We start from the raw sequence: 20,941 nt of genomic DNA, 5'->3' as shown, positions 1-20,941 counted from the left end.
TATAATGCAAATGTGAATGGCAAAGCTTAGAAGATGATATGCATATGATCTAGCTTATGGTATGAAATGGTTATTATTATTATTATTATTAAGCTATAAATTATATTAATTATTATTATATTATGAAATAAATTAAGAAAAGACAAGTGTATTAATTTAAATAATTACATTTGTATTATTTATATACAATTAGCGAAAAGATATTTTATATGTATTATTAATTAGTAAAAGATATTTATTAGATGTTTATTATTATTAAAATTATTAATTATATTATGTTATGAAATAGATTAGATCAAGACAAATGTAGGGTGGATATGGGATACAATTGTAATATATACATTTGCTATTAAATAGATATTTTATATTTATTAATTAATTAAATAGAAAACAAATTAAAATAAAGTAAATAGATATGAAATAAAGAGAGGAAAAAAAAGAAGAGAAAGAACAGATGTAATGAACCGAAAGTTACGGTATCGAAAATTGAGTCTTGAGTACTGTTTCCGTGAAATTAATTCATGAATATTTATTAGAAATATTTATGAATTATAGTTGAATGGTTATTTAGTGTTTAATTAAGTGAAGTAGCTTGAATTTAGTTTAAAGGACTAAATTGCATACGGTATAAAAGTTTAGTTATAGATTAAAGATTAGTAAATGGACTAATCTAGCAATTAGATCCTAAGTGTCATGTGTGTGAATGTATGATATAACATGTGTAATAGTTGGTAAAGATATTAAATGTGTTAAAGTAGTTTTTCTTATAGATTAAGTTATTTTATTAGAATAATATTATATTATTATTATTATATTGAATATAGATTTATGAGTAAGTTAAAAAAAAAGAAAGAAAGAAAGAAAGATAGAAAGAGTTACAGAGAGCAAATGTGAGAAAGAAAGAAAGAAAGAAATAGAAAAGGGAAATTTGAGGATTAAGGCCCTAAAGCTTGATTGGTAAGATGTTTTAGCTTATTTTCTTATAATTTTTATGTTTATGGATGCCTAATTCAAAGTTCTACATGTATGAGGTTAAAATGAAGAAAAATAGAAAATTTTTAGATATTGATTTAGTTGAATAAATTGAGGTTTTATGGGTTAAATTGATAGAAATTGAAGTTAGAAGTGAAAATTGAGTGATTTATTAAAAGAATTCTAAGTTAGGTTTAAATAGGGATTAAGTTGAATAGAGCTCAAAATTTATGTTTTATAATGAATTTTATGAGTTAGAAATTGTTAATGAGTTGATTAAAAGAGAATATGAAGCTTAAGTTAAAGAAAAAAGATTAGTAATGGAAAAAGGACGAAATTGGAATCTTTGTAAAAAGTTTGATAGAAAGTGAAAATGTGTTTTATAAATTAGTATATTGATGATTTTTAATTGTATGATTGTTAGTAGCAAACGTAGCACCGGATACGTCATCAAAGAAGGGAAAAGAGAAAGTGAACGAAGATATCGATTAAATTCGATAAATAGTGGTTTGTATTTCTATAAACCGAGCTTAATCGTTATTGCTATATTTGATATTTATATTGTATGAATATGTGAATGAGGTAAGTATTTTTACCATATTGAAATGAATGTGATTTTGAATACCCTATTAACAGTGTCGGGCTAGTCGGATATAGTTGACATGTCATAGGAATTGGAAGTATTGGGATATTCCGACATTGAGTCGATGAGACACTATGTGTCGACTACTGTTAAAGTTCCGGATTTGTTCCGATGAAGTACTTTGTGTACTATAATGTTAAAGTTCCGGATTTGTTCCGATGAAGCACTATGTGCTTATCCCGGAGTGTGGGTTGGATCCGTGTATCCGTTAGTGTCCGAGTTATGTTAATAAGGGTAAATAAAGTAAAGATTATTAAAGTACTGATTGATATTGAATAATAGCAATAATGTGTTTGAATTACCATGTTTTAAAGTTGATTAAGCTATTGTTTATAGAAATACCACTGAGAGTATTCTCAGCGTACGGTTTGTTTCCGTGCGCAGGCTAGGTACGAAAGTATAAGGACTCAGCATACAAGCCGATCCCCGAACTCAAATTGGTGCAGTTTCTATCTTTTTGGAAAATGGCATTGTACCTAGGATGTCTTTTTGGTCATTTTGAAAGTATCTAAGTTGTTAAGTGATATTTTGGTATGTTTTGTAAATGTTACTAAAACCTTAAGTATGGTATGTTTTGATATGTTAGTGAAGAGTAATAAGAGGAAGTGTTGGTAAATATTGTAAAGAGAAGAAATGAAGATGTTATAAACTTAGTTATCAACATTTTATACTAAAACAGATTTAGACAGTAACAATAGCCTAAATATACCAAAAATAGTAGAAAGTGAATTAGATGATAAATAAAATATGTAATTGAAGCTTAATGAATCTATTTTTATATGGAAGAAACAAAATCGGTAAAAGAGTTGTATTTTATGAGATATTTACGTTTTAGTGAAACAGGATTAGAGTAATTTCTGGATTCCCTATTTTGACTTTAGAAATTCACCATAAATTTTTTATTAAGAATTAGGACTCACACTTTATATGTATGGATTCCTTATTGAGTCTATTTTTAATTGAAACAAATGGCATAGTCATTGGATTTCTGTACAGGAAGAAATTTGATTCGTAGTGCACAAGGGTCAGAGTAGTCGAACCCTGAAACAGGGGAGAATTTTTCTAATAAACTGTACTAATTGGCCTCACCAAAAATTCTAGAAAAAAAATTAGTAAGTAGATATATGAGTCTAGTTTTAGGGAAAATTTACGGAATTGGATTTCGAGTTTCGTAACTCGAGATATGATTTTTTTAGCTACCGTGATGCAGATGGATAGTTTACTACGAAAACTGTTTAAGTGCTAAGATAAGTTTTGTAATGTCTCCTGCTTGACTCCGGCAACGGTCTCGGGTAGGGGGACATTACAACAGAGGCCGTTCGAACAGGGGAAGAAAGAATAGGAAAGAAAAATAAGGAAAAAAAAAAAGGAAAACTAAAGATTTGAAGCTTGAAGTTTAATTGCTAACAAGGAAAAACGAGGCATCGGCATCCAAAGGAAAAGAAAAGATCGTTGAGGAGTAAACTCGTATTCCGGGTTTGTATTACTATAACTCAAACTATTTATTAAATGTATATTGAATTTATAGTTATGGAATAATTAAGATAAGGTAAGTATTATATTATAAATTAAATATGAGTATGTGTGAAAATTTATTTGTATATGAATTAAGATAATAGATGTTTGAATTGATCGAGTATTGAAAATTTTTGTGGAAATGAAATTGTAATTGGAAAAGTAAAATAATACCCTATTAACTTGTCGGACTAGATTTGATACAAATGGCATGCCATTGGATTTGTGTTGTGATGAGGAGATTTGTAGTTCGGCCGAGAAGATGTTTCTGTTATTATATGCTTCGGTTTATCCGAAGAGGCATTTAATGCCTTATTGGTGTGTTTGGGAGGATATATTATACTAGTGTGTTATGGAGGATTTATAATATTCTAGATGTGTTTGTGTTGGATATTCTGGTGTGTTTGGATGGAATCCGCGTATTTGTCAGAGTCTGAGCCTTGTTAATAGGGTAAATAATTGAAATGAAATTTTGACAATAAGATTAATTGTTTTGGCACTATTGAAAAGTATGAGAAAGAATGTATGAGTTAAATTATGAATTGAGTTAGTTGTGAAAAAATAAAATATGAATTTAAGAGTCATGAGGTAATATAATTATATATAATTAGTTTAAATGATTATAAAGTTTATGGTTGATGCTTGTAATTTATTAATGTTAAATAGTTTTGATTTATAGTAATACCACTGAGTATGAAATACTCAGCGTACGGTTGTTTCCGTGCGCAGGTCATTAGAGTTTCGGATCCGGTCCAGCATCCAAAACAAACCCGACTCCGACAATAAAGTTTTGGTGACGTATTTCTTCTTTTTTGTTTAAGTGGCATGTATTAGGTGGTTGTACATGAGTTATATATATATCGGTTAAATGATCTTGTTGTAATTAGATAGTTATGCAACTTTGGATGATAAGTAAGTTTAAAGTTATAAATTAGTAAATTTAGTATTAAATTTTGAAATGAGATGAAAGATATAAAATAGTTCCTTGTATGTTAATACTTTAAATTTTAAGTAATAAATTAATGGATTAAGCGTAATCTAATAGTGTTTAAGATGTAAAATTCTTTGGTTGAAATATTGGTATTGGTTGGTTACTTTTGGTTTGAATTTGTAGGGAGTTTTAAGTAAAAATAAGTAGAAATACTGTCGAAATTTTTATTAAAAACAACAACAACAACAACAACAACAATTTACGAAAAATTTTCCGGGATACTCGAACAAGTCCCGTTCTACTTTTATTACGTGTTTTGGGCTTCAAGAATTCAATATAGAGACTTAATTATTTGTATTACTATGAATGTTATATTAATTTTGAATTATTCGTAAGTTGTCTAATATATCCGGTAATGCCTCGTAACTTTATTCCGGCGACGGTTTAGGGTTAGGGGGTGTTACACATTTTGGAAGGTTGGTTTGCATCATGCATCAAATGGCCATTTTTGCTTCACTCGGGTTGACACACGATCGTGTGTCACACATGTGCAGGTGACACAACCATGTGCTCACTAGAATTTAAGGAAAATTTGTACACATTGTTCTCGATTGTCACATGGGCTCGCCACACACCTGTTGTAAGGCCCAATTTTGGCCCGGGTACAAATCCAATGCCCAATACCAACAAAACCCAAAACCCAAATAGCCCAAATTACAAACAAAACCCAAAACCTAACCCTAGCCCACTATATTTTTAGAAAACAACAAACCCTAGCCCCACTTGCACTGCCTACAGCCGCCACTGCCATGCTAGCCTTCTGACTACTGCCGCCGCTCCCCAACATCAGCCACCACCTGCTACCACCTGTTCCCGTTCTGTCACCTGCAAAATGAGGGACAAACACGCATCAAACAGTAAGAAAATAGTAAAAATGGCTATAAAGGCCGAATCTAAATGTATTTCAAGGGGACTTTTTGAATAAAAAAAAACAAGAATAGATTCAGACGATAGAGATAGACATTCGAGTGCAAAAGTCGAATATAGAGGAGTTTTGATTCAAAGTCTAAAAGGTTCAGAGATCTTTATCATTCTCTTCTTTTCTTTTCTATTCATTTTCCCTTTATTTCTCTCATTCGAAACATATATTTATACCTATATATTTTCTTTTTTTTTCTTTTTTAAAAAATAATTTATATATACGAACATATAAATATAAAAAAATAAAAAATATATCTTTTTTGGGAATTTTGGCCATCGGGTGGCGACGGCGGCGGGCCACGGTGGCTATCGGTCAAAAACCTCGCCGAACCCTCAGCCCTGCAGAGGAAAAAAAGAGAGGAGAGGATTTTTTTTAAAACAAATGAAAATGAGCTTTTTTTTAAAAAAAAATCTGATTTATATAGGCCACCAAAACGACGTCGTTTTGGGACTGGCCTTAAATGCCCACAACGACGTTGTTTTTCCTCATGACCCGCGCACTGACCCGACCCCCTTTCAGGATCAGCGTGTTTTCCACAAAGGGGATATTTATGCATTTAGCCCTTTCGCTTTTTTATAATTTTATAATTAAATCTTTCGTTATTTTTAGTTTTGCCCTGTAATTTTGTTTTCATTTCATTTTGGTCCCGCATAAAACGCTGGAGGGCGGAGATATTTTCTCCTCTAGTCCCCATTATTATTCGCGTGTTTAAAATTGGTCCTTTTTTTTCTTATTTTACTTCCAGATTGGCCCCAAACTTTCGTTTTAAATTCGATTTAATCCTTTCTCATTATTTGTTATTTTATTTTCAAAATAATTATTTTTATTATTACTTTCTATTATTACATTTATCATTATCATTGTTTCATTGCTATTACTACTAACACAGTATATTTATTTCTATTATTTTCTGTTATTGTCATTATTAATATATATTATGATTAATATATTGTTATTATTATTACTAACATCACTATTATCATTTTTTATTACTGTTATTATTATTATTATTATTTACTATCTAATATATTATTATTACCTTTTTATTATTATTACTATTGTATATTTTCTTTTTTTTTTACATTTACTTATACATTATTATTTTTATATTAACTAATTTAATATATATATTTTTAGCACACTTATTTTATTTATATATCATTACTCTTATTTTTATCATTTCATCATTTATTTTATTATATCTTTCTAAATAATTTTAAACTTTAGATTATTTATTATTTGTATTATTATTATTACTATTTATTTTTACCATTATTATTACTATTATTTTTGCTTTTATTATTATTACTATATTATTTTTATTTTTATTTTCTACTATTATCCTTATTATTAATACTAATATTAATATTCTTATTATTACTATTATTATTGTTATTATTATTCCTATTATTATTTTTTACTGCTAATATTTATTATCATTATTGTTACTATTATTATTTATTATTTTTTTACTACTATTACTTATATTCGTTAGTATCATTATTAATTTTATCTGTATTTTCTTTATTATTATTTTTATTATCATTATTTATTTATTTATTATTATTGTTATTATTATTGTCATATTATTATATATGTTATTACAAATTGTGCTTTAAATATTATTTATTTTAATTTGGTTCTTTACTTCCAATATTTTTAAACCTTTTCCCTTATATTTATTTATTCATTACTTTATTATTACAGTCCTCACTATTATTTATTTATTTCATCTTTACCTATTCATATTCATACGTATTCTTATTATTGTAATTTGTTTGTTAATATTACTATGACCATTATAGCATATTAGTATTATCATAACATTCATTTGTTTATCATATATTCGACGCGTATAGTTGTTTCATATTATTGCATTATTTTTCTCCCATGCTATGTTTAAATATAATCGGTTATCTTTAAATCACATTTCGAATAATCCCATGTCGTTTTAACTTACGTTTGATAAAATTTTTTAAGAAGCAAAGAAATTTTCAAAGTAAGGCAAATGTTCTGTATTTGGAAATTCGAGTGATCGTGCCCTAACGTACTGGGTTTCGATTTTTCTCGTTTGATCCAAATGACTGAATAACCTTTTAAAATTAAAACACGTGAATTTTGAAAATCAAAAGACCAACTTATTCTCGAGGGTCTAAAATGTTGTGTCCTAACGTACTGAATACGACATTTTATTACTTCGGGACAATAAGGTCTTTAGAATCCATTTCGATTTACTCAAGCAAATTCTTCCTATAGATCAACATAAAAAAGGGATCGTATTCTAAATTCTTTTCGAGTTTTAAAATTTTGACATTAAGACATTAATTAATCAATTAGGTACCAATTTTGGGCGTTACGAGGGTGCTAATCCTTCCTCGTAAGTAACCGACTCCCGAACCCGTTTTCTCAAATTTTGTAAACCAAATCGTTGTTTTAGTAAATCAAAATATTTTATTAAAATGACCAAATTTCTAGGTGATCCGATCACACCTAAACAAAAAAGATTGGTGGTGACTCCCAATTTTTGTTTCCATTTTCAAAATCAAAGTCGATCTTTCATTTCAAAAAAATGGTTTCGAAACCTGTGTTGAGTATTGTAAATTTGATCACTTAATTTTCCACATAGCCTCATTCAGTTATACAGCCCAGCCACATGATCGTGCGACTTTTGTTGAGTTTTTGCACTTTGACCCATACAGTCACAGTGGGATAAACAGGCTGGAGACACGATCGTGTGATTCCTTTATTACACATTGTCAGTTTGTCATACAGCCTGGGTACACAGTCGTATGAACTCTATTTTACACTATTGCCTTTTCTTTTTGTAAAAGTTTCGGAATGGTCCTTGATTGATTCCATATTGGTTTTAGAGCTTTCGTAAGCTCGATTTAAACCCGATTTTGATTTCAAAGCATGATTTTGTGTGAATATATGATAATTAGTGAATGTTTAAATGAATTCTTGATTTAAATTCACATGTACTTGTTTAGTCATTTACTGTAGCATCTCATAACTCGATTTCGGTGAAGGGGACAAGTGAGGGGTGTTACACATCCATTTTCAACAACATAGCTCGGAAATCTTTTTGCAACGTCTTTTGTATGTATATATGTGTTTAAGTTGGATTGTCATGTACTTAGGTTGTTTTGGTCATGTTGTATGAATGTTCATTTTCATATATTGATATTTTGCCTATAAAGTTTTTTAAGTTGACCTTAATCTTTAATTAGTAGATAACTATGCTAGTTTATATAAGTTTGATTATGAGAAATAGAGGGTTAAATTTTTATGCATCAGTGGTTATGATTTGATGATGTTTGATTGTGTTTAGATGTGTTAGATTGATTGTGTTACTTTTATGTAAAGTTTAAGTACACTTAAGGTGCCATTTGGTTTAGTTTGGACCCTTGAAATGTGCATTTAGGGCAAAGTTTGCCATTGAGTCTAGAGACAATATGATCATGTCTTGAGACCATAACAACAAAATTTATCTTATATTTTGACCTTTATGCTTAGTGTCTCGAGACTTGGAAAGCTAGCCTCAAAACAATTCTATTTAAGTCTCGAGAGATGTAAACTTCGAAGTTAAATTACTTTCACCCTGCTCTAGGTCTCGAGACAATAATCTTTTGTCCTGAAACAAGAGTCCTCCATCTCAAGACACAACATTGTAAGGATTTGAGTCTTAACTTTAATTTTAACTTGCTTAACCTTGAAACACGATGATTTGAATCCTAAATACTATGATTGCATATGTGTATGAGTATAATTGATAATTTTAATTGGTTTGAATGATAGTTATGGTTTAAAATTTATGATTATATAAATGAGATAACTTGAATTGCTTTGGTAACATAATGTGACATCACGCGTGTGGATCAGATAATCGAGTGGAGTGTGGAGTGTTACACCTTCTTGCACTGAAAACCCTTGATATGTGTTAGGATGAGCCTTGGGATAATTAATAAACCAAAATATTTGATGCCGATGTATAAATTAGATGATGTGTAGCCATTATAATTAATACTAATTGAAGATAATTTTGATTTTTCTCGCGATATATCATCAACTAATAGTATATAAAATTATATATTCTCAATACATCAAATATAAATTTATATGTATACGTAAATTTTGAAAGATGTTTACGAAAATCGTCTTTAAATTTAATATTTAATTAATTAAAACTTATAACTTACACTTCCAATGACATGTACCATATGCCATATGCCTTCGCATAGGGACCAAACTATTCATGATAGAGATTGATAATAAGCATCGCATTCTTCTAACAACTACTTATTTTGAAAGATTTTTATTTCTTTTTAAGTTTATTTAGAATGTATTTGGTAAATCGTTAAAATGTTTGATTTTATTAAAAAAAATTCGTTACTTATTTTGTAAACATGTTTGATATGATATTAAATTTTTAATTAATACAAAATTTTCGAAAAAAAATATTGAATAGAATAAAAAAGTCAACAAATAATTATCATTTTGTCTTACAAATGTTAAGTTATTTTTAATTGAAATTTATTTTATCAAACAAAATAATCATATACAATACTTAAATTTTACTACATACCAAATAATTATGTAATATAAATTTAATATTAAAAATTTAAAATATAATTTTAACACTTTATTTTTCAATTTATTAAAAAATATATTAATTTAATAATTTCTCCCACATATTCTTATTCTTGTTATTAATTAATTGAATGAATAAATAAATGGTGATGGTCCAAATCAAACAACCAATTTGACTTGTGAGGGTCCATCGCATTGCCCACGCCCCAATTTGGTGTTCATAACTAGTATTTTTATACACAATCCTGCATGATGTCATAATTAGCCAAATTCATCTAATATTTAATTAAATTAGAGTCATCCTTAACTAAGTTACCAGTTCAGTTATAAAATTATAATTATAACATTTTTATCAATTCAAGGATCAAATATATTTTTCATAGAATTAAAATATAAGTTCGTTACGACTCTATGTATGTTCGTTACTAAATAAATTTTAAATAAAATATTTTATTTCATTCACATTGTGGGTATGAAAAAATCTAGTTCAAATTAAAATTTAAAAAAAAATATTTTTACTATTATAATTATAACATTTAATCTTTTTCATTAAGCTATTATCCCTTAGGGGTTGGTTTAAATTAAACACAAACGACTCGTCTCTATAAAACTTGCGCAAAATAAGTGTAAATGCTTTAATATGAGACATTATGGGAAATGGATTATAGGCTCATATAGACACATACCTCAAGCTACTAGTGTCGAAGCTAAACTATGGGCCCTCCTAAATTTAGATAATATTGATATTGAAGTAGATGCTACTACTATTATTTACTTTATGAAATTCGAATATATATCTAATCTTAATTGATAAGTATAAGATATTCCTCCAATCTATGAATAACTTTTTAAAGCATATCTTTTTAACTCATTGTTATTAGCTTATAATCATGGCTACACTTTGTATCCAACAATATTTTAATTTCGCTTTTAATATATATTACTTCCATTTCTAAATAATTTTTTTTAAAAGATGTTATCGAATTTTAATATTTAATTTAATTTCATTCTTTTATCTTTATAATAATAACAATAGATTATTATATCATGATAAGAATAAAAGCTAAAAAAAAAGTTGTTAGTTGTTAACCACCATTGTGTCAATTTCGTAAACGATTATTAAAGGATTACATAATAAAATGATATTTAACTTATAAGGTAAATTGTACAGATAATTATTTAAATTTCAAAATTTTTCAATTTTTTCTTTTCGTAATTTAGATACTCATGTTATATAGTTTGTTGGTAACTCCTGTCAAAATTGTAAACGAAAATTAAATATAATATTATTTGTAAAATTTTAATTTTCTACGTAATTTAAATAAAATAAAATAATTTATGTTGAACCAGCGTGGTTTCTCCTCCTCCCTTGCTGTCATCCCAATCGCCCCTAACGTCTGCTTCTTTTAGATGGCTCCATAACACTAAAATTAGTTATTATAATAATGAGATTGAATATTATAGCGGTAAGATTAAATTAATGGTGAGATATATATTTGGATTTAAATGTTGAGATGAAGTGAGATTAAAAAAAATGACCATTATAGACACTTTATAATGCATTTATAATATAATTAATAATTAAATTTATATTTATATTAGATAATATAATATAACATAAATTATAATTATAATTATAATTATAATTTTATAGAATGATAATTAAAAATATTAAAATAATATATAATAAAATTTAAATATTTTTAACTTATATTCATAATTAATAAGATAATATATTTAAATTATTTTATATTAAATAGTATTTTTTTTGAACAATCTCATTATAAATTTTCACCATATCTACTCTTTTTGATACAATATATAAAACTACCCATAAACTCTCGCAACTCATAAATAAGAAAATAATGTGTTTCAATGCACCGTAAACTACATCCTTTTACATTGACAACAATATCCATGCCAAATGAAATAAAACTCAATCGGTTATTAAATAATAATTAAACTTATATATTTATGATAATAAATTTATATATTTATTATATTGTTATATAAAAATTATATAATAATATCCAATAATACTTTTACTTTCTATAAAACTTAAAAAAAAAAAAACAGAGAACATGGGTAATAAAAAAATTGACCTCAGCTTTTTCTCCACTGGCAGCTGTGGCTCCAGTAAAAATTGAGAGGAACAGTGTGGTGAGCGTGCTGAGTTGCACCGCACCTCAATCTTCCAAACAAGAAATCAGTCTAGTGAAAATGAATATTCACCCAATATTTCATCACACCACTGATAAAATCCAATCCAAAGGAGCAAACCAATCGTCGGTGGATAAACTAGCTTTTGCGGTCTTCGGGCCAACATTTACAGCCTTCTCTGTTGGGATACGAGCATCCCATCTTTACTAGTAAACGCCTATACAATAACGATAGCATCCTCTTCCAATCCTTCTCCATCGGCAACAAACAAATTTGCGCTACGGAGACGAACAATACATCGTCGGTAACATGCTGGAGAACAACATTGAAGAGTTACCCAACGGTAATCTCACAATGGGTAAAATCACATCCGGGTTCGAGTTTTCATGTGGGATCATACTAAGTCAAGATAGACGAGTAACCTGTTGGGGAAGTAACTCAGTGGTGGAAATAATAGAAAGAGAATTCAGGAACATGCCAACGGTGAACATTGAAGCTTGGGAAACCATGTTTCTGGGGTTAACTCAGATGGTGAGTTAGTTTGCAGAGAAGATAACTCAGCTGGTCAACTTGATGTTCCTTTAAAAAAGGGTTGAACTTTGCTTCAAGGTTAGCTCTTAGTGATGGATTTAGCTGTGGGATTAGGAGATCGAATGGGACAACTGTTTCTTGGGGTTCCATAAATGAAAGTGTCATTGAAGGGATTCAATTTGAATCCATTGAAGGGATTATACTGTTTAAAAAATGATAATTTTTTATTTTACTTAAATCACATGAAAAATCAATATTTTAGAAATAATTCCATTCAGATTTCTGTTTACAATTTTAACAGGAGTGATCAAAATGATCTAACTATATAATGTGAATGTCTAAATTGTAAACTTTCTTTTTAAGTGCCTAAAATGAAATTTTTTTAAAGATGAGTGACCATTTGTGTAATTTATCTTGATTTATATTATTTTTTCAAATTGATGTTTAATATTTTTTTCTCTACTAAACTATACTCTATCACCTCAAGTGGTATTTAAACTATATTTCAGTACCTAAATTACCTCAACTATTTAAAAAAAAAACTCTTAATTAAAGTAGCACGTGACACTTTTCAATTAAATTTATTTTTTTAAAATTAAATTAAATTAAATTATAAAAATTTAAATTTAAATAAAAACTTTCAATTTGTTTCTCACCCTCGGATTCTCTCTTTTCTTTAAATACATTTTTGTTAACTATTAGGTAGTTTTTGTTTGCAATCCTTTTACCATTTTTTTTCTACTCAGCTTCTTCTTAATATTTAGATTTCATATATTTAGATTTCATGTTTTATCTAAACTTTTTTTCATTATAAAGGTTTACTTAGTGTTAACTATTTTACGTAAAGTATATAAAAAATAACGAAGAACATTATTTTTAAGAAAATAATACTTTGAACTAGAGTGAGAAATGAATCGAAAATCTATATTTAAAAATAGAAAGAAACTTTATAGAAACTAGTTTTTATTGTCGAAAATTGAGTTTGAGCAAATTTATTGATGATTTCTTAAAATTTTTGTCACTAGAATTTTTGAATAAAAGAATAAAAAAATGGATATGTTTATAACCTCTTGAATAAGTTTTTAAAAAATTAAAAAAAATTCAAATCAAATTAACATCAAATCAAATATTTTTCATTTAATAACTCAATTCGATGAAAAACTACTGCCGACAAGAAACCATGGTGGAGCCTATAACTCTTATCACTGCATTATGGATAAAGGCCTTTCTTCCCATTGTATGTTCACCCCCAGCCCAGCCCATCCCATCCCATCATCAAAAAATCATCTGCTGTTTTTTTTTTTGGTTAAATAAAAAAAAAACCCATAACATAAACCCTTCTAGTGTGAGTAGTGAGTGATTGGGAAGCATTATCTTGAAATGGGTTTCTCAGTTTCTGTCTCCCATAGCCATGGCCTCTCTTCACAACTCTCATCTTCATCATTGCTTGCCCAACAATTGTCTTCTTCATCATCAAAGTCAACTCTATTCGTGGGGTTCCCATTCACTTCCTATGCTTCTACTCTCCACGGTTTGCCTCTCCTCTCCTCAATCTCTATCACTCAATTCATTTACCTCTGCAAACTCTACTCTTTCTTCACTACCTTACAAGTTTTAATCTTTCAGGGAAACAGTGCCGTTCTCAACCACACCTTGTTGTTTATTCCAAGAGGGTATCCGGTTTAGAGGAGGCCTTGAGAATAAGGAGGTTTGCTATTCCTATTCTCACGCGTTAAAAAAAAAGTTGTCGCTTTTCTATACAAGTTTCTTTCGTGGGGTAGCTTTTAATACTATCTACAGTTTTCATTTGGTATTTCTGGATTGAAATAATTACTTTTTTGTGGAATTGTTGGACGGTATGAAAGTTATTCCTTTGCTCTAACTTACTGTAATTGTCCAAAGGTTTTGTTTATCATCCATGTATTAGAATCCTATGTTTTCATTCAAGTTGAAATTACGCTGTTGGATGGCTTCATTCTCCTTTGATGCTTTGTTAACCATGGAGACTGGCCTGTATGATTTTCGGGGGGAAATTGCAGACATAGGGTTATTTAAGGACTTGTTCAAGTAAAGCAAGTAGCACATCATACTGCACTTCATTTTTCATTAACATAATGCATAAAATTTTAGGGACTTCAGATGTCCATCCGATAGTCACCATTGTGTATTAAAGTTTATTGTTTCAGTGTACTAATGTTAGAGCCAGAAATTTGCCCGCCTACTTCATTCTCTTACTAAGAATAAGGTCTAAGTGCATTATTTTCCACAATAAGGTAATAATTCAAACTGTTTCCTTGTTGTGGGAAACTGAAATTGCTTGATACTGGCATGATTTAGTATATAATTGAAGGGTTCATTTTACTTGATCGTTTGACTATGAGATTATTCAATCTTATGCAGAGAGTGTGAACTTCAGGGTACGACAAAGTTTAGAAGAAGGCCACCTTTAAGACGTGGGAAGGTGTCACCACGTCTTCCCGTGCCTGATCACATACCAAAGCCTCCTTATTTAAGTTCAAATATATTGCCTGAAATTTCTAGCGAGCATCAGATTCATGATGCTGAAGGCATTACTCAAATGAGAGCTGCCTGCGAGCTTGCCGCTCGTGTCTTAGACTATGCAGGGACATTAGTTAGGGTGAGATATTACTGTTTTTTCTTTGGTTCAGCTTCCTCCCCACTCCCATTTTTTTAACAGCAGAAGAATCATCTTCTTGTCAAAATTTGCTGTTTATATGAACATTTTAACATTCTTGATTGTTTTAGATATCAGAATTTGCTTACTAATGAATATGCTAACTTATCACCATGATTCATCTCTTTTAAGCACTTAATATTCTTTAAAATCATTTAACTGCCGACTCTATTCAAGTAGATGCACTCATCAACTTCTTTTTTTTGTGAAAAATCTTATCAGCCATCAGTGACAACAGATCAAATTGACAAAGCTGTGCACGAGATGATAACAGAAGCGGGTGCTTATCCTTCTCCTCTTGGCTATGGTGGGTTTCCTAAGAGTGTTTGCACTTCGGTTAATGAGTGCATGTGCCACGGAATACCTGATTCTCGCCAGCTACAGGTTTGGTGCATGGGCCTCATGTTAGTAAAATGTTGCTAAATATTTCATCACTAATGCTTGTCCTTTAACTCTTTGCTGCAGGATGGAGACATAATTAACATAGACGTCACAGTGTACCTAAATGTATGTCCTCAATTAAAACATGTGGTTGATGCTCTTAGGAATCAATCTCATTGTTTGTTTATTTACTTATATTAGCGTACACACGGTCATGAACTTCTTGCTTTCTAGTCAAGTTTCAATATCTTAAGATTAGAAAATTGTGTGGCATATCCTTTGGTTCATAGGGTTATCATGGAGACACATCAAAGACATTTCTCTGTGGAGATGTTAGTGGCCCACTACAGCGCCTTGTAACAGTAAGTTTTACTATGATTTGTTTGAACATAGAGAATTCTAGTTGTTTTTAACTTTACTATTATTTAAATAGTTTGTAGTATCTATTTGTACCTGTGTGTAAAATATGATCAATTTTAAAGTACAGCTTTTTAACAATATTATTGATGTAATTGACTTATTGGTTTCATTCTTGCCTTTTTTGAAGGTAACTGAAGAATGCATGGAGAAAGGCATAGCTGTTTGCAAGGATGGTGCTAGTTTCAAAAAAATAGGAAAAAGAATAAGGTTTTCTCTCTCTACCTTCCCTCTTTATTGTTCTGGGTTTGAAAGGAATAAAGATTTCTTTCTGCACCCAAAATTATAAGATAATCTTATCTACAGAATGGCTGATGCATAGATGCTGGTTAAAGTATGATAACTGATCAAGAGTCATTTGTTAGTGTTAAAATTTATTCAATTACATGAAAATTTTAAACTCCTTATAGCTTAATAAATTTTAAAAGTAAATTAATTGAAGCAAAAGCTTTCAAATGATTAGCACTTTACGGTATTAATAGTTCTTTGTCTAGGCGCTTTATCCCCAACTTCATAATTATTCAGTGTAAAGAACAAGCTTACTGAGATATAGCTTAGGCTTGCTTCTTGCCTTATGGTTTGGGTAAAGTGACATAATGGTTTACATGTCATAGCTTCAATTCTCTGATTGTATGTGACATATTAAATGGTTTCCTTCCCTGAAACCCTTGTTCATTTTTACTGTATATTCTTAATATCATCACAGTGAGCATGCAGAAAAATATGGTTATGGAGTGGTGGAGCGTTTTGTTGGGCATGGTGTTGGGACTGTTTTTCACTCTCAGCCAATTATATTGCATCACCGTAAGTATTCATCAGATAATAGATCCAAATCTCTCTCTCTCTCCCTCTCTTGGGTGGCAGGGTGTGGCAATTTGTATAATATCTGATCTTTTTTCCCTGCAAAACGAACCTTTTCTAAATGTAATTATTAATTATTTGACAGGCAATGAAAGTCCTGGCGTCATGGTTGAAGGTCAAACATTTACCATTGGTGAGCATGGTTCTAACTTTATTTACATGCGTTTTTCATAGTTGAGGGCTCTAATTCAAAATATGCATAGGAGATATTTTGATCAGTTGGTCAAGAAATGCTTTGGTTGGTTTGTTTTGGTTATTTATGCGAGAATGGATGAGCAGAGGATGAAACAAGCATCTCTGTTTAGTTTATATGGCATATAACTTGAGAACAATTATTAGTTATCAACTATACATTACCATACCCCAAAGTACTTGTCTTTGAATATGTCACCCTAAAGCACATATTAAGATTTTAAAGCTATTGATGATAGGGTGAGTGAGCAACCAAGATATCAGGTGAAGTCTAAAGTTCATTATTTTACTCTTTAACATTTAGATAATGGTTTTTTCTTTGGCATTCTCCACGTCTGTTTTATGTCATGTTCGGGGTTTGTGGCTGCTCCTCCCAACAATGTCGTCTACAAGGTTTTATATAAAATATTCCCGAATGTATATTGATGCATTTTGAACTGCAGAACCAATTCTTACACTGGGAGGCATCGAGTGTAACACATGGCCCGACAACTGGACAACCGTGACTTCTGATGGCAGCCCTGCTGCACAGTTTGAGCATACCATCTTAATCACTAGAACTGGTGCGGAAATTTTGACAAAATGTTGAGACTCCATTGTATTTGGCACATTCAGTATCATGCATATACAGCAAAAGGTGAAGATTGACTCCCTGTAAAGTGACATAATGTAAGCTCGATGGAAAGCAATTCAGACGCCAAAGTAATTGTCTATTAAAACAACTATCGTTTGCCTCAGCATTAACCATCACCCATAGTTCAACTACTTAAGCATGTTAAACGGGTGTTATTCCTATTAGAAATTGCTCCTCCTGGGGTTTATTTTTTTTATTTTTATTTTTTTCATATTAAATGAATATATTTGTCAATGTTTTGAGACACAACTTGGGGAAAAGAAATTTAGAAAAATAAATAAATCAGAGTTTGGGTAATCCTTTTTCCCCATGTGGGCTGCTTTGGGTGGAAAAAGAAAAAAAAAATAGAATGGCCTACATTTTTCTTAACGAGTTCTGTTCACTTGTAAATGACATTAAATATATGCCATTTAGTTTCCTGCAGCTGCTCTTTAACGACCAACATTTATTCGACGTAAATAATCTGATCGCTTCCATTATTTGTTCTTTTAACTATTATTTTTCTTACGTAGGAATTACGTACTTGGTAAAAAGATATTACATAGGAAATAACTTAGGTTAAAATCATCTTAAAATATATAATTTTTTAAGAACTAATAAAATAATATTATATTATTAAATTTTAAAGACACACAAATACTAATTTATACTCAATCACATACGGTATCATCTCTAATTTAATTTAACTTTTAATAAAAAAGATATACCTCAGAAAAACATAACTAAAAATAAATAATTAAATTTTAAAAAAAAAATGATAAAAATTATAAGCACACATGGAGAGGAAAAATTAAAATCAACCATTAAAAATCAAAAATAAAAATACCAGTAAAATATTAAAATTTAAAAAATTATAACCACCATTCGTGATTTTATCAAAAAATTAAAAAGGAAAGACAAAAATTTCTTACCTAAGACAACTAAATTTAAAAAAAAAAACTAAAAATGATTTAAAAATTATAAAATAAAACATGTTTGTTTATTTATTAAAAATTTTAATTTGTTAAAGAGTTAAATTACGTTATAATATGAACGAATATACATATATATTTATATATAATCAGATTTTTATATATTTTTTTGAAAAGTGGTTTTTACATTTTTTTTAAAATTGATGATGTGGTATTATATTACTGATGTGTAAAAATTATATATTTTAGTATGAATCTAATATAATTTATTGAAATATTTAGACAAAAAGATTTTATAAGTTTTATTTATTGGATTTGCTAAAGATAATAACAAATTAGTGTATAACCAATTACATAGAAAGGGGGAGGAAAAAACAAAGAACAATCTTGGATCCTTCATGACTTTCATTTGTAATTTTATAAAAAGTTTGTTTGTATTAGTATTAGGTTAATGAAGAATAAGGTAGCATAAGCATCATCATCTTCCTAGTCTTAGGTTTGGATCCGTTTCAATGGCATCCACCACCTCCCTCAAACCGATCCCTTCCATCAACTTGCCTTCCCAATCTCACAGAGCTTTAGCTTCCAATTTCTCTTATTCAAAGCCTTTTCCCTTCCATGGCCTCAACCTCTCATCGGTCACTGAAACCAGTTCCTTCACCTCATCAAGATCCTCCAACCCCTTCACTACCACTGCCTTCTTCTTCAACAAGTTCAAGCAGGAGGCCGCTCCACATACTCCCAAGCCCAGTAAGCACACTTCCTGATTGTTCTTTTTCTTATTCAATTTCAAATCTTTATTTGATTGACTTTAACGTTTGGGGTTTCAGCAAAAGTTCAAGAGCTACACGTTTATGAAATGAACGAGAGAGACAGAAGCAGCCCTGCAGTTTTGAAACTAAGCCAAAAACCCGTAAACTCTCTGGGTGATCTGGTTCCTTTCACTAACAAGCTCTACTCTGGAGACTTGCAGAAAAGGGTGGGCATCACGGCTGGACTCTGTGTGCTGATCCAACACGTCCCGGAGAAAAAAGGCGATCGCTATGAAGCCATATACAGCTTCTACTTTGGTGACTACGGCCATTTGTCTGTCCAGGGACCCTATTTAACGTATGAGGATTCCTACTTGGCGGTGACGGGAGGATCTGGGATTTTCGAAGGAGCCTACGGACAGGTGAAGTTACATCAGATAGTGTTTCCCATGAAGCTGTATTATACATTCTACCTGAAAGGGATAGGTGATTTGCCAGCTGAGCTTCTAGGAAAGCCAGTGCCACCATCGCCTGCGGTGGAGCCCAGCGCGGCTGCTAAAGCTACGGAGCCCCATGGTAGTATTCCAAATTTTACCAACTGATACATACAGTTCACAATTTTTGAGTTATTGAGCGACCTACTCCTATTATTATGCAGTTAGAATTAGATAAATAAATCTTTCTTCTCCGATGTAATGTTCATTTTGATGAGCTAGCATTAGCGTTGTTGAAGTGTGTGGTTAGATCTAAAGTTGTGTTAATAAAATGTCAATGTCAGCTAAGCTAACTAAACAGGGACATTGGTTGGTTTGATTTTTGGGTTCATACAACACCCACATCTGTTTCAGTTAATGTGTACAACAGCCTGTATTTTAGAATGAGTTGGAATGTCACCCTTGTGTTATTATTTTGGCTACCAACACCGATGAGGGAATCTATCCAAATAACATTTACACCTTCAACCTGCCCACCTACTTTGATTGCTTTAATTGTGGACAAAGAAATGAAGAATGTCGTGATTGTTCCACTGAAACCACAAAGCAGCCAACAATATGTAAATCAAAACAAGGAACAAGATTGCCAATGATAGAAATATCTCTTGTGTGTAAAAACAAGATGAAACTTTCATTTTTAGTGGCTTTGAAGAGTTTATGAAGATAGAAAAAAAATGCGGTTTCAATGGTATTTTAAATAGGAAAAATGTCAAATGTCAAATTCAATGAATGATTATATTAAGATTTAAAGTCGAGAGAGAATGTAAGAGAAAAAAAAAAGGTTAGTCATATAGGGGAAAAATGTAATATTCCTAACCCGTATCTGACGCCGGAAGAGAGTTATGGAGCATTACCGGATTTACAAGTCAAACAATCATATATTTCATATGCAATATTTATCATTCATATAAAAAACCATTCAAATGCATTTATACAGTCTCTAATACGAGCCCTCAAAGCCCTAAATAGACATAAGAAGTGGTTCAAAACTAAACCAAGTTCTCTACGAATTTTTAAGAAATTTTTTTTTTCAAAGTGCAGGGGTTACACGCCCATGTTTCAGGCCGTGTCTGACCTCGTGTAACTCACTGACTTAGGTCATACGGCCAAACCACACGCCCGAGTGCCAGGCCGTGTACCATTCGAAATGACCTCATACTCCCGTGTACCAGGCCGTGTGCTAGGCCGCCCGCTAGGCCGTGTGAAGCTACTGACTTGGTTTCAAAAGAAGCATCAGGGACACACGGCTGTGTCACTTGACCATGTGTCACACACGATTG

The 20,941-nt window shown here is 30.4% G+C and overlaps 2 protein-coding genes across 2 annotated transcripts; both read left to right on the top strand.

Moving 5' to 3' along the window:
- The first annotated feature begins 13,544 nt into the window (after nt 1-13,544).
- On the top strand, nt 13,545-17,698 carry LOC107946444 (methionine aminopeptidase 1B, chloroplastic). The gene is made up of 10 exons (XM_016880775.2): nt 13,545-13,855; nt 13,951-14,032; nt 14,725-14,962; nt 15,242-15,403; nt 15,485-15,526; nt 15,691-15,762; nt 15,948-16,027; nt 16,524-16,621; nt 16,764-16,811; nt 17,314-17,698. The coding sequence occupies exons 1-10, from the start codon at nt 13,705-13,707 to the stop codon at nt 17,457-17,459; spliced, it is 1,119 nt and encodes a 372-aa protein (XP_016736264.2). The 5' UTR covers nt 13,545-13,704; the 3' UTR covers nt 17,460-17,698.
- A 1,229-nt stretch (nt 17,699-18,927) lies between these two features.
- On the top strand, nt 18,928-19,769 carry LOC107946443 (allene oxide cyclase 4, chloroplastic). The gene is made up of 2 exons (NM_001327510.1): nt 18,928-19,165; nt 19,246-19,769. The coding sequence occupies exons 1-2, from the start codon at nt 18,928-18,930 to the stop codon at nt 19,767-19,769; spliced, it is 762 nt and encodes a 253-aa protein (NP_001314439.1).
- Nucleotides 19,770-20,941: the final 1,172 nt, after the last annotated feature.

Source organism: Gossypium hirsutum, chromosome A12 (assembly GCF_007990345.1).
Source record: "Gossypium hirsutum isolate 1008001.06 chromosome A12, Gossypium_hirsutum_v2.1, whole genome shotgun sequence".
NCBI classification, from domain to species: Eukaryota; Viridiplantae; Streptophyta; class Magnoliopsida; order Malvales; family Malvaceae; genus Gossypium; species Gossypium hirsutum.
This window is presented reverse-complemented; position numbering and strand designations above follow the sequence as displayed.

What these genes read in the sequence shown, in the direction of transcription:
- LOC107946444 (XM_016880775.2), top strand. Translation starts at nt 13,705, where the DNA reads ATGGGTTTCTCAGTTTCTGTCTCCCATAGCCATGGCCTCTCTTCACAA. An exon ending in ATGCAGGGACATTAGTTAGG is followed by an intron (nt 14,963 to 15,241) that starts GTGAGATATTAC and finishes AAATCTTATCAG; the next exon opens with CCATCAGTGACAACAGATCA. An exon ending in ACGTCACAGTGTACCTAAAT is followed by an intron (nt 15,527 to 15,690) that starts GTATGTCCTCAA and finishes TTTGGTTCATAG; the next exon opens with GGTTATCATGGAGACACATC.
- LOC107946443 (NM_001327510.1), top strand. Translation starts at nt 18,928, where the DNA reads ATGGCATCCACCACCTCCCTCAAACCGATCCCTTCCATCAACTTGCCT. An exon ending in TCCACATACTCCCAAGCCCA is followed by an intron (nt 19,166 to 19,245) that starts GTAAGCACACTT and finishes TTGGGGTTTCAG; the next exon opens with CAAAAGTTCAAGAGCTACAC.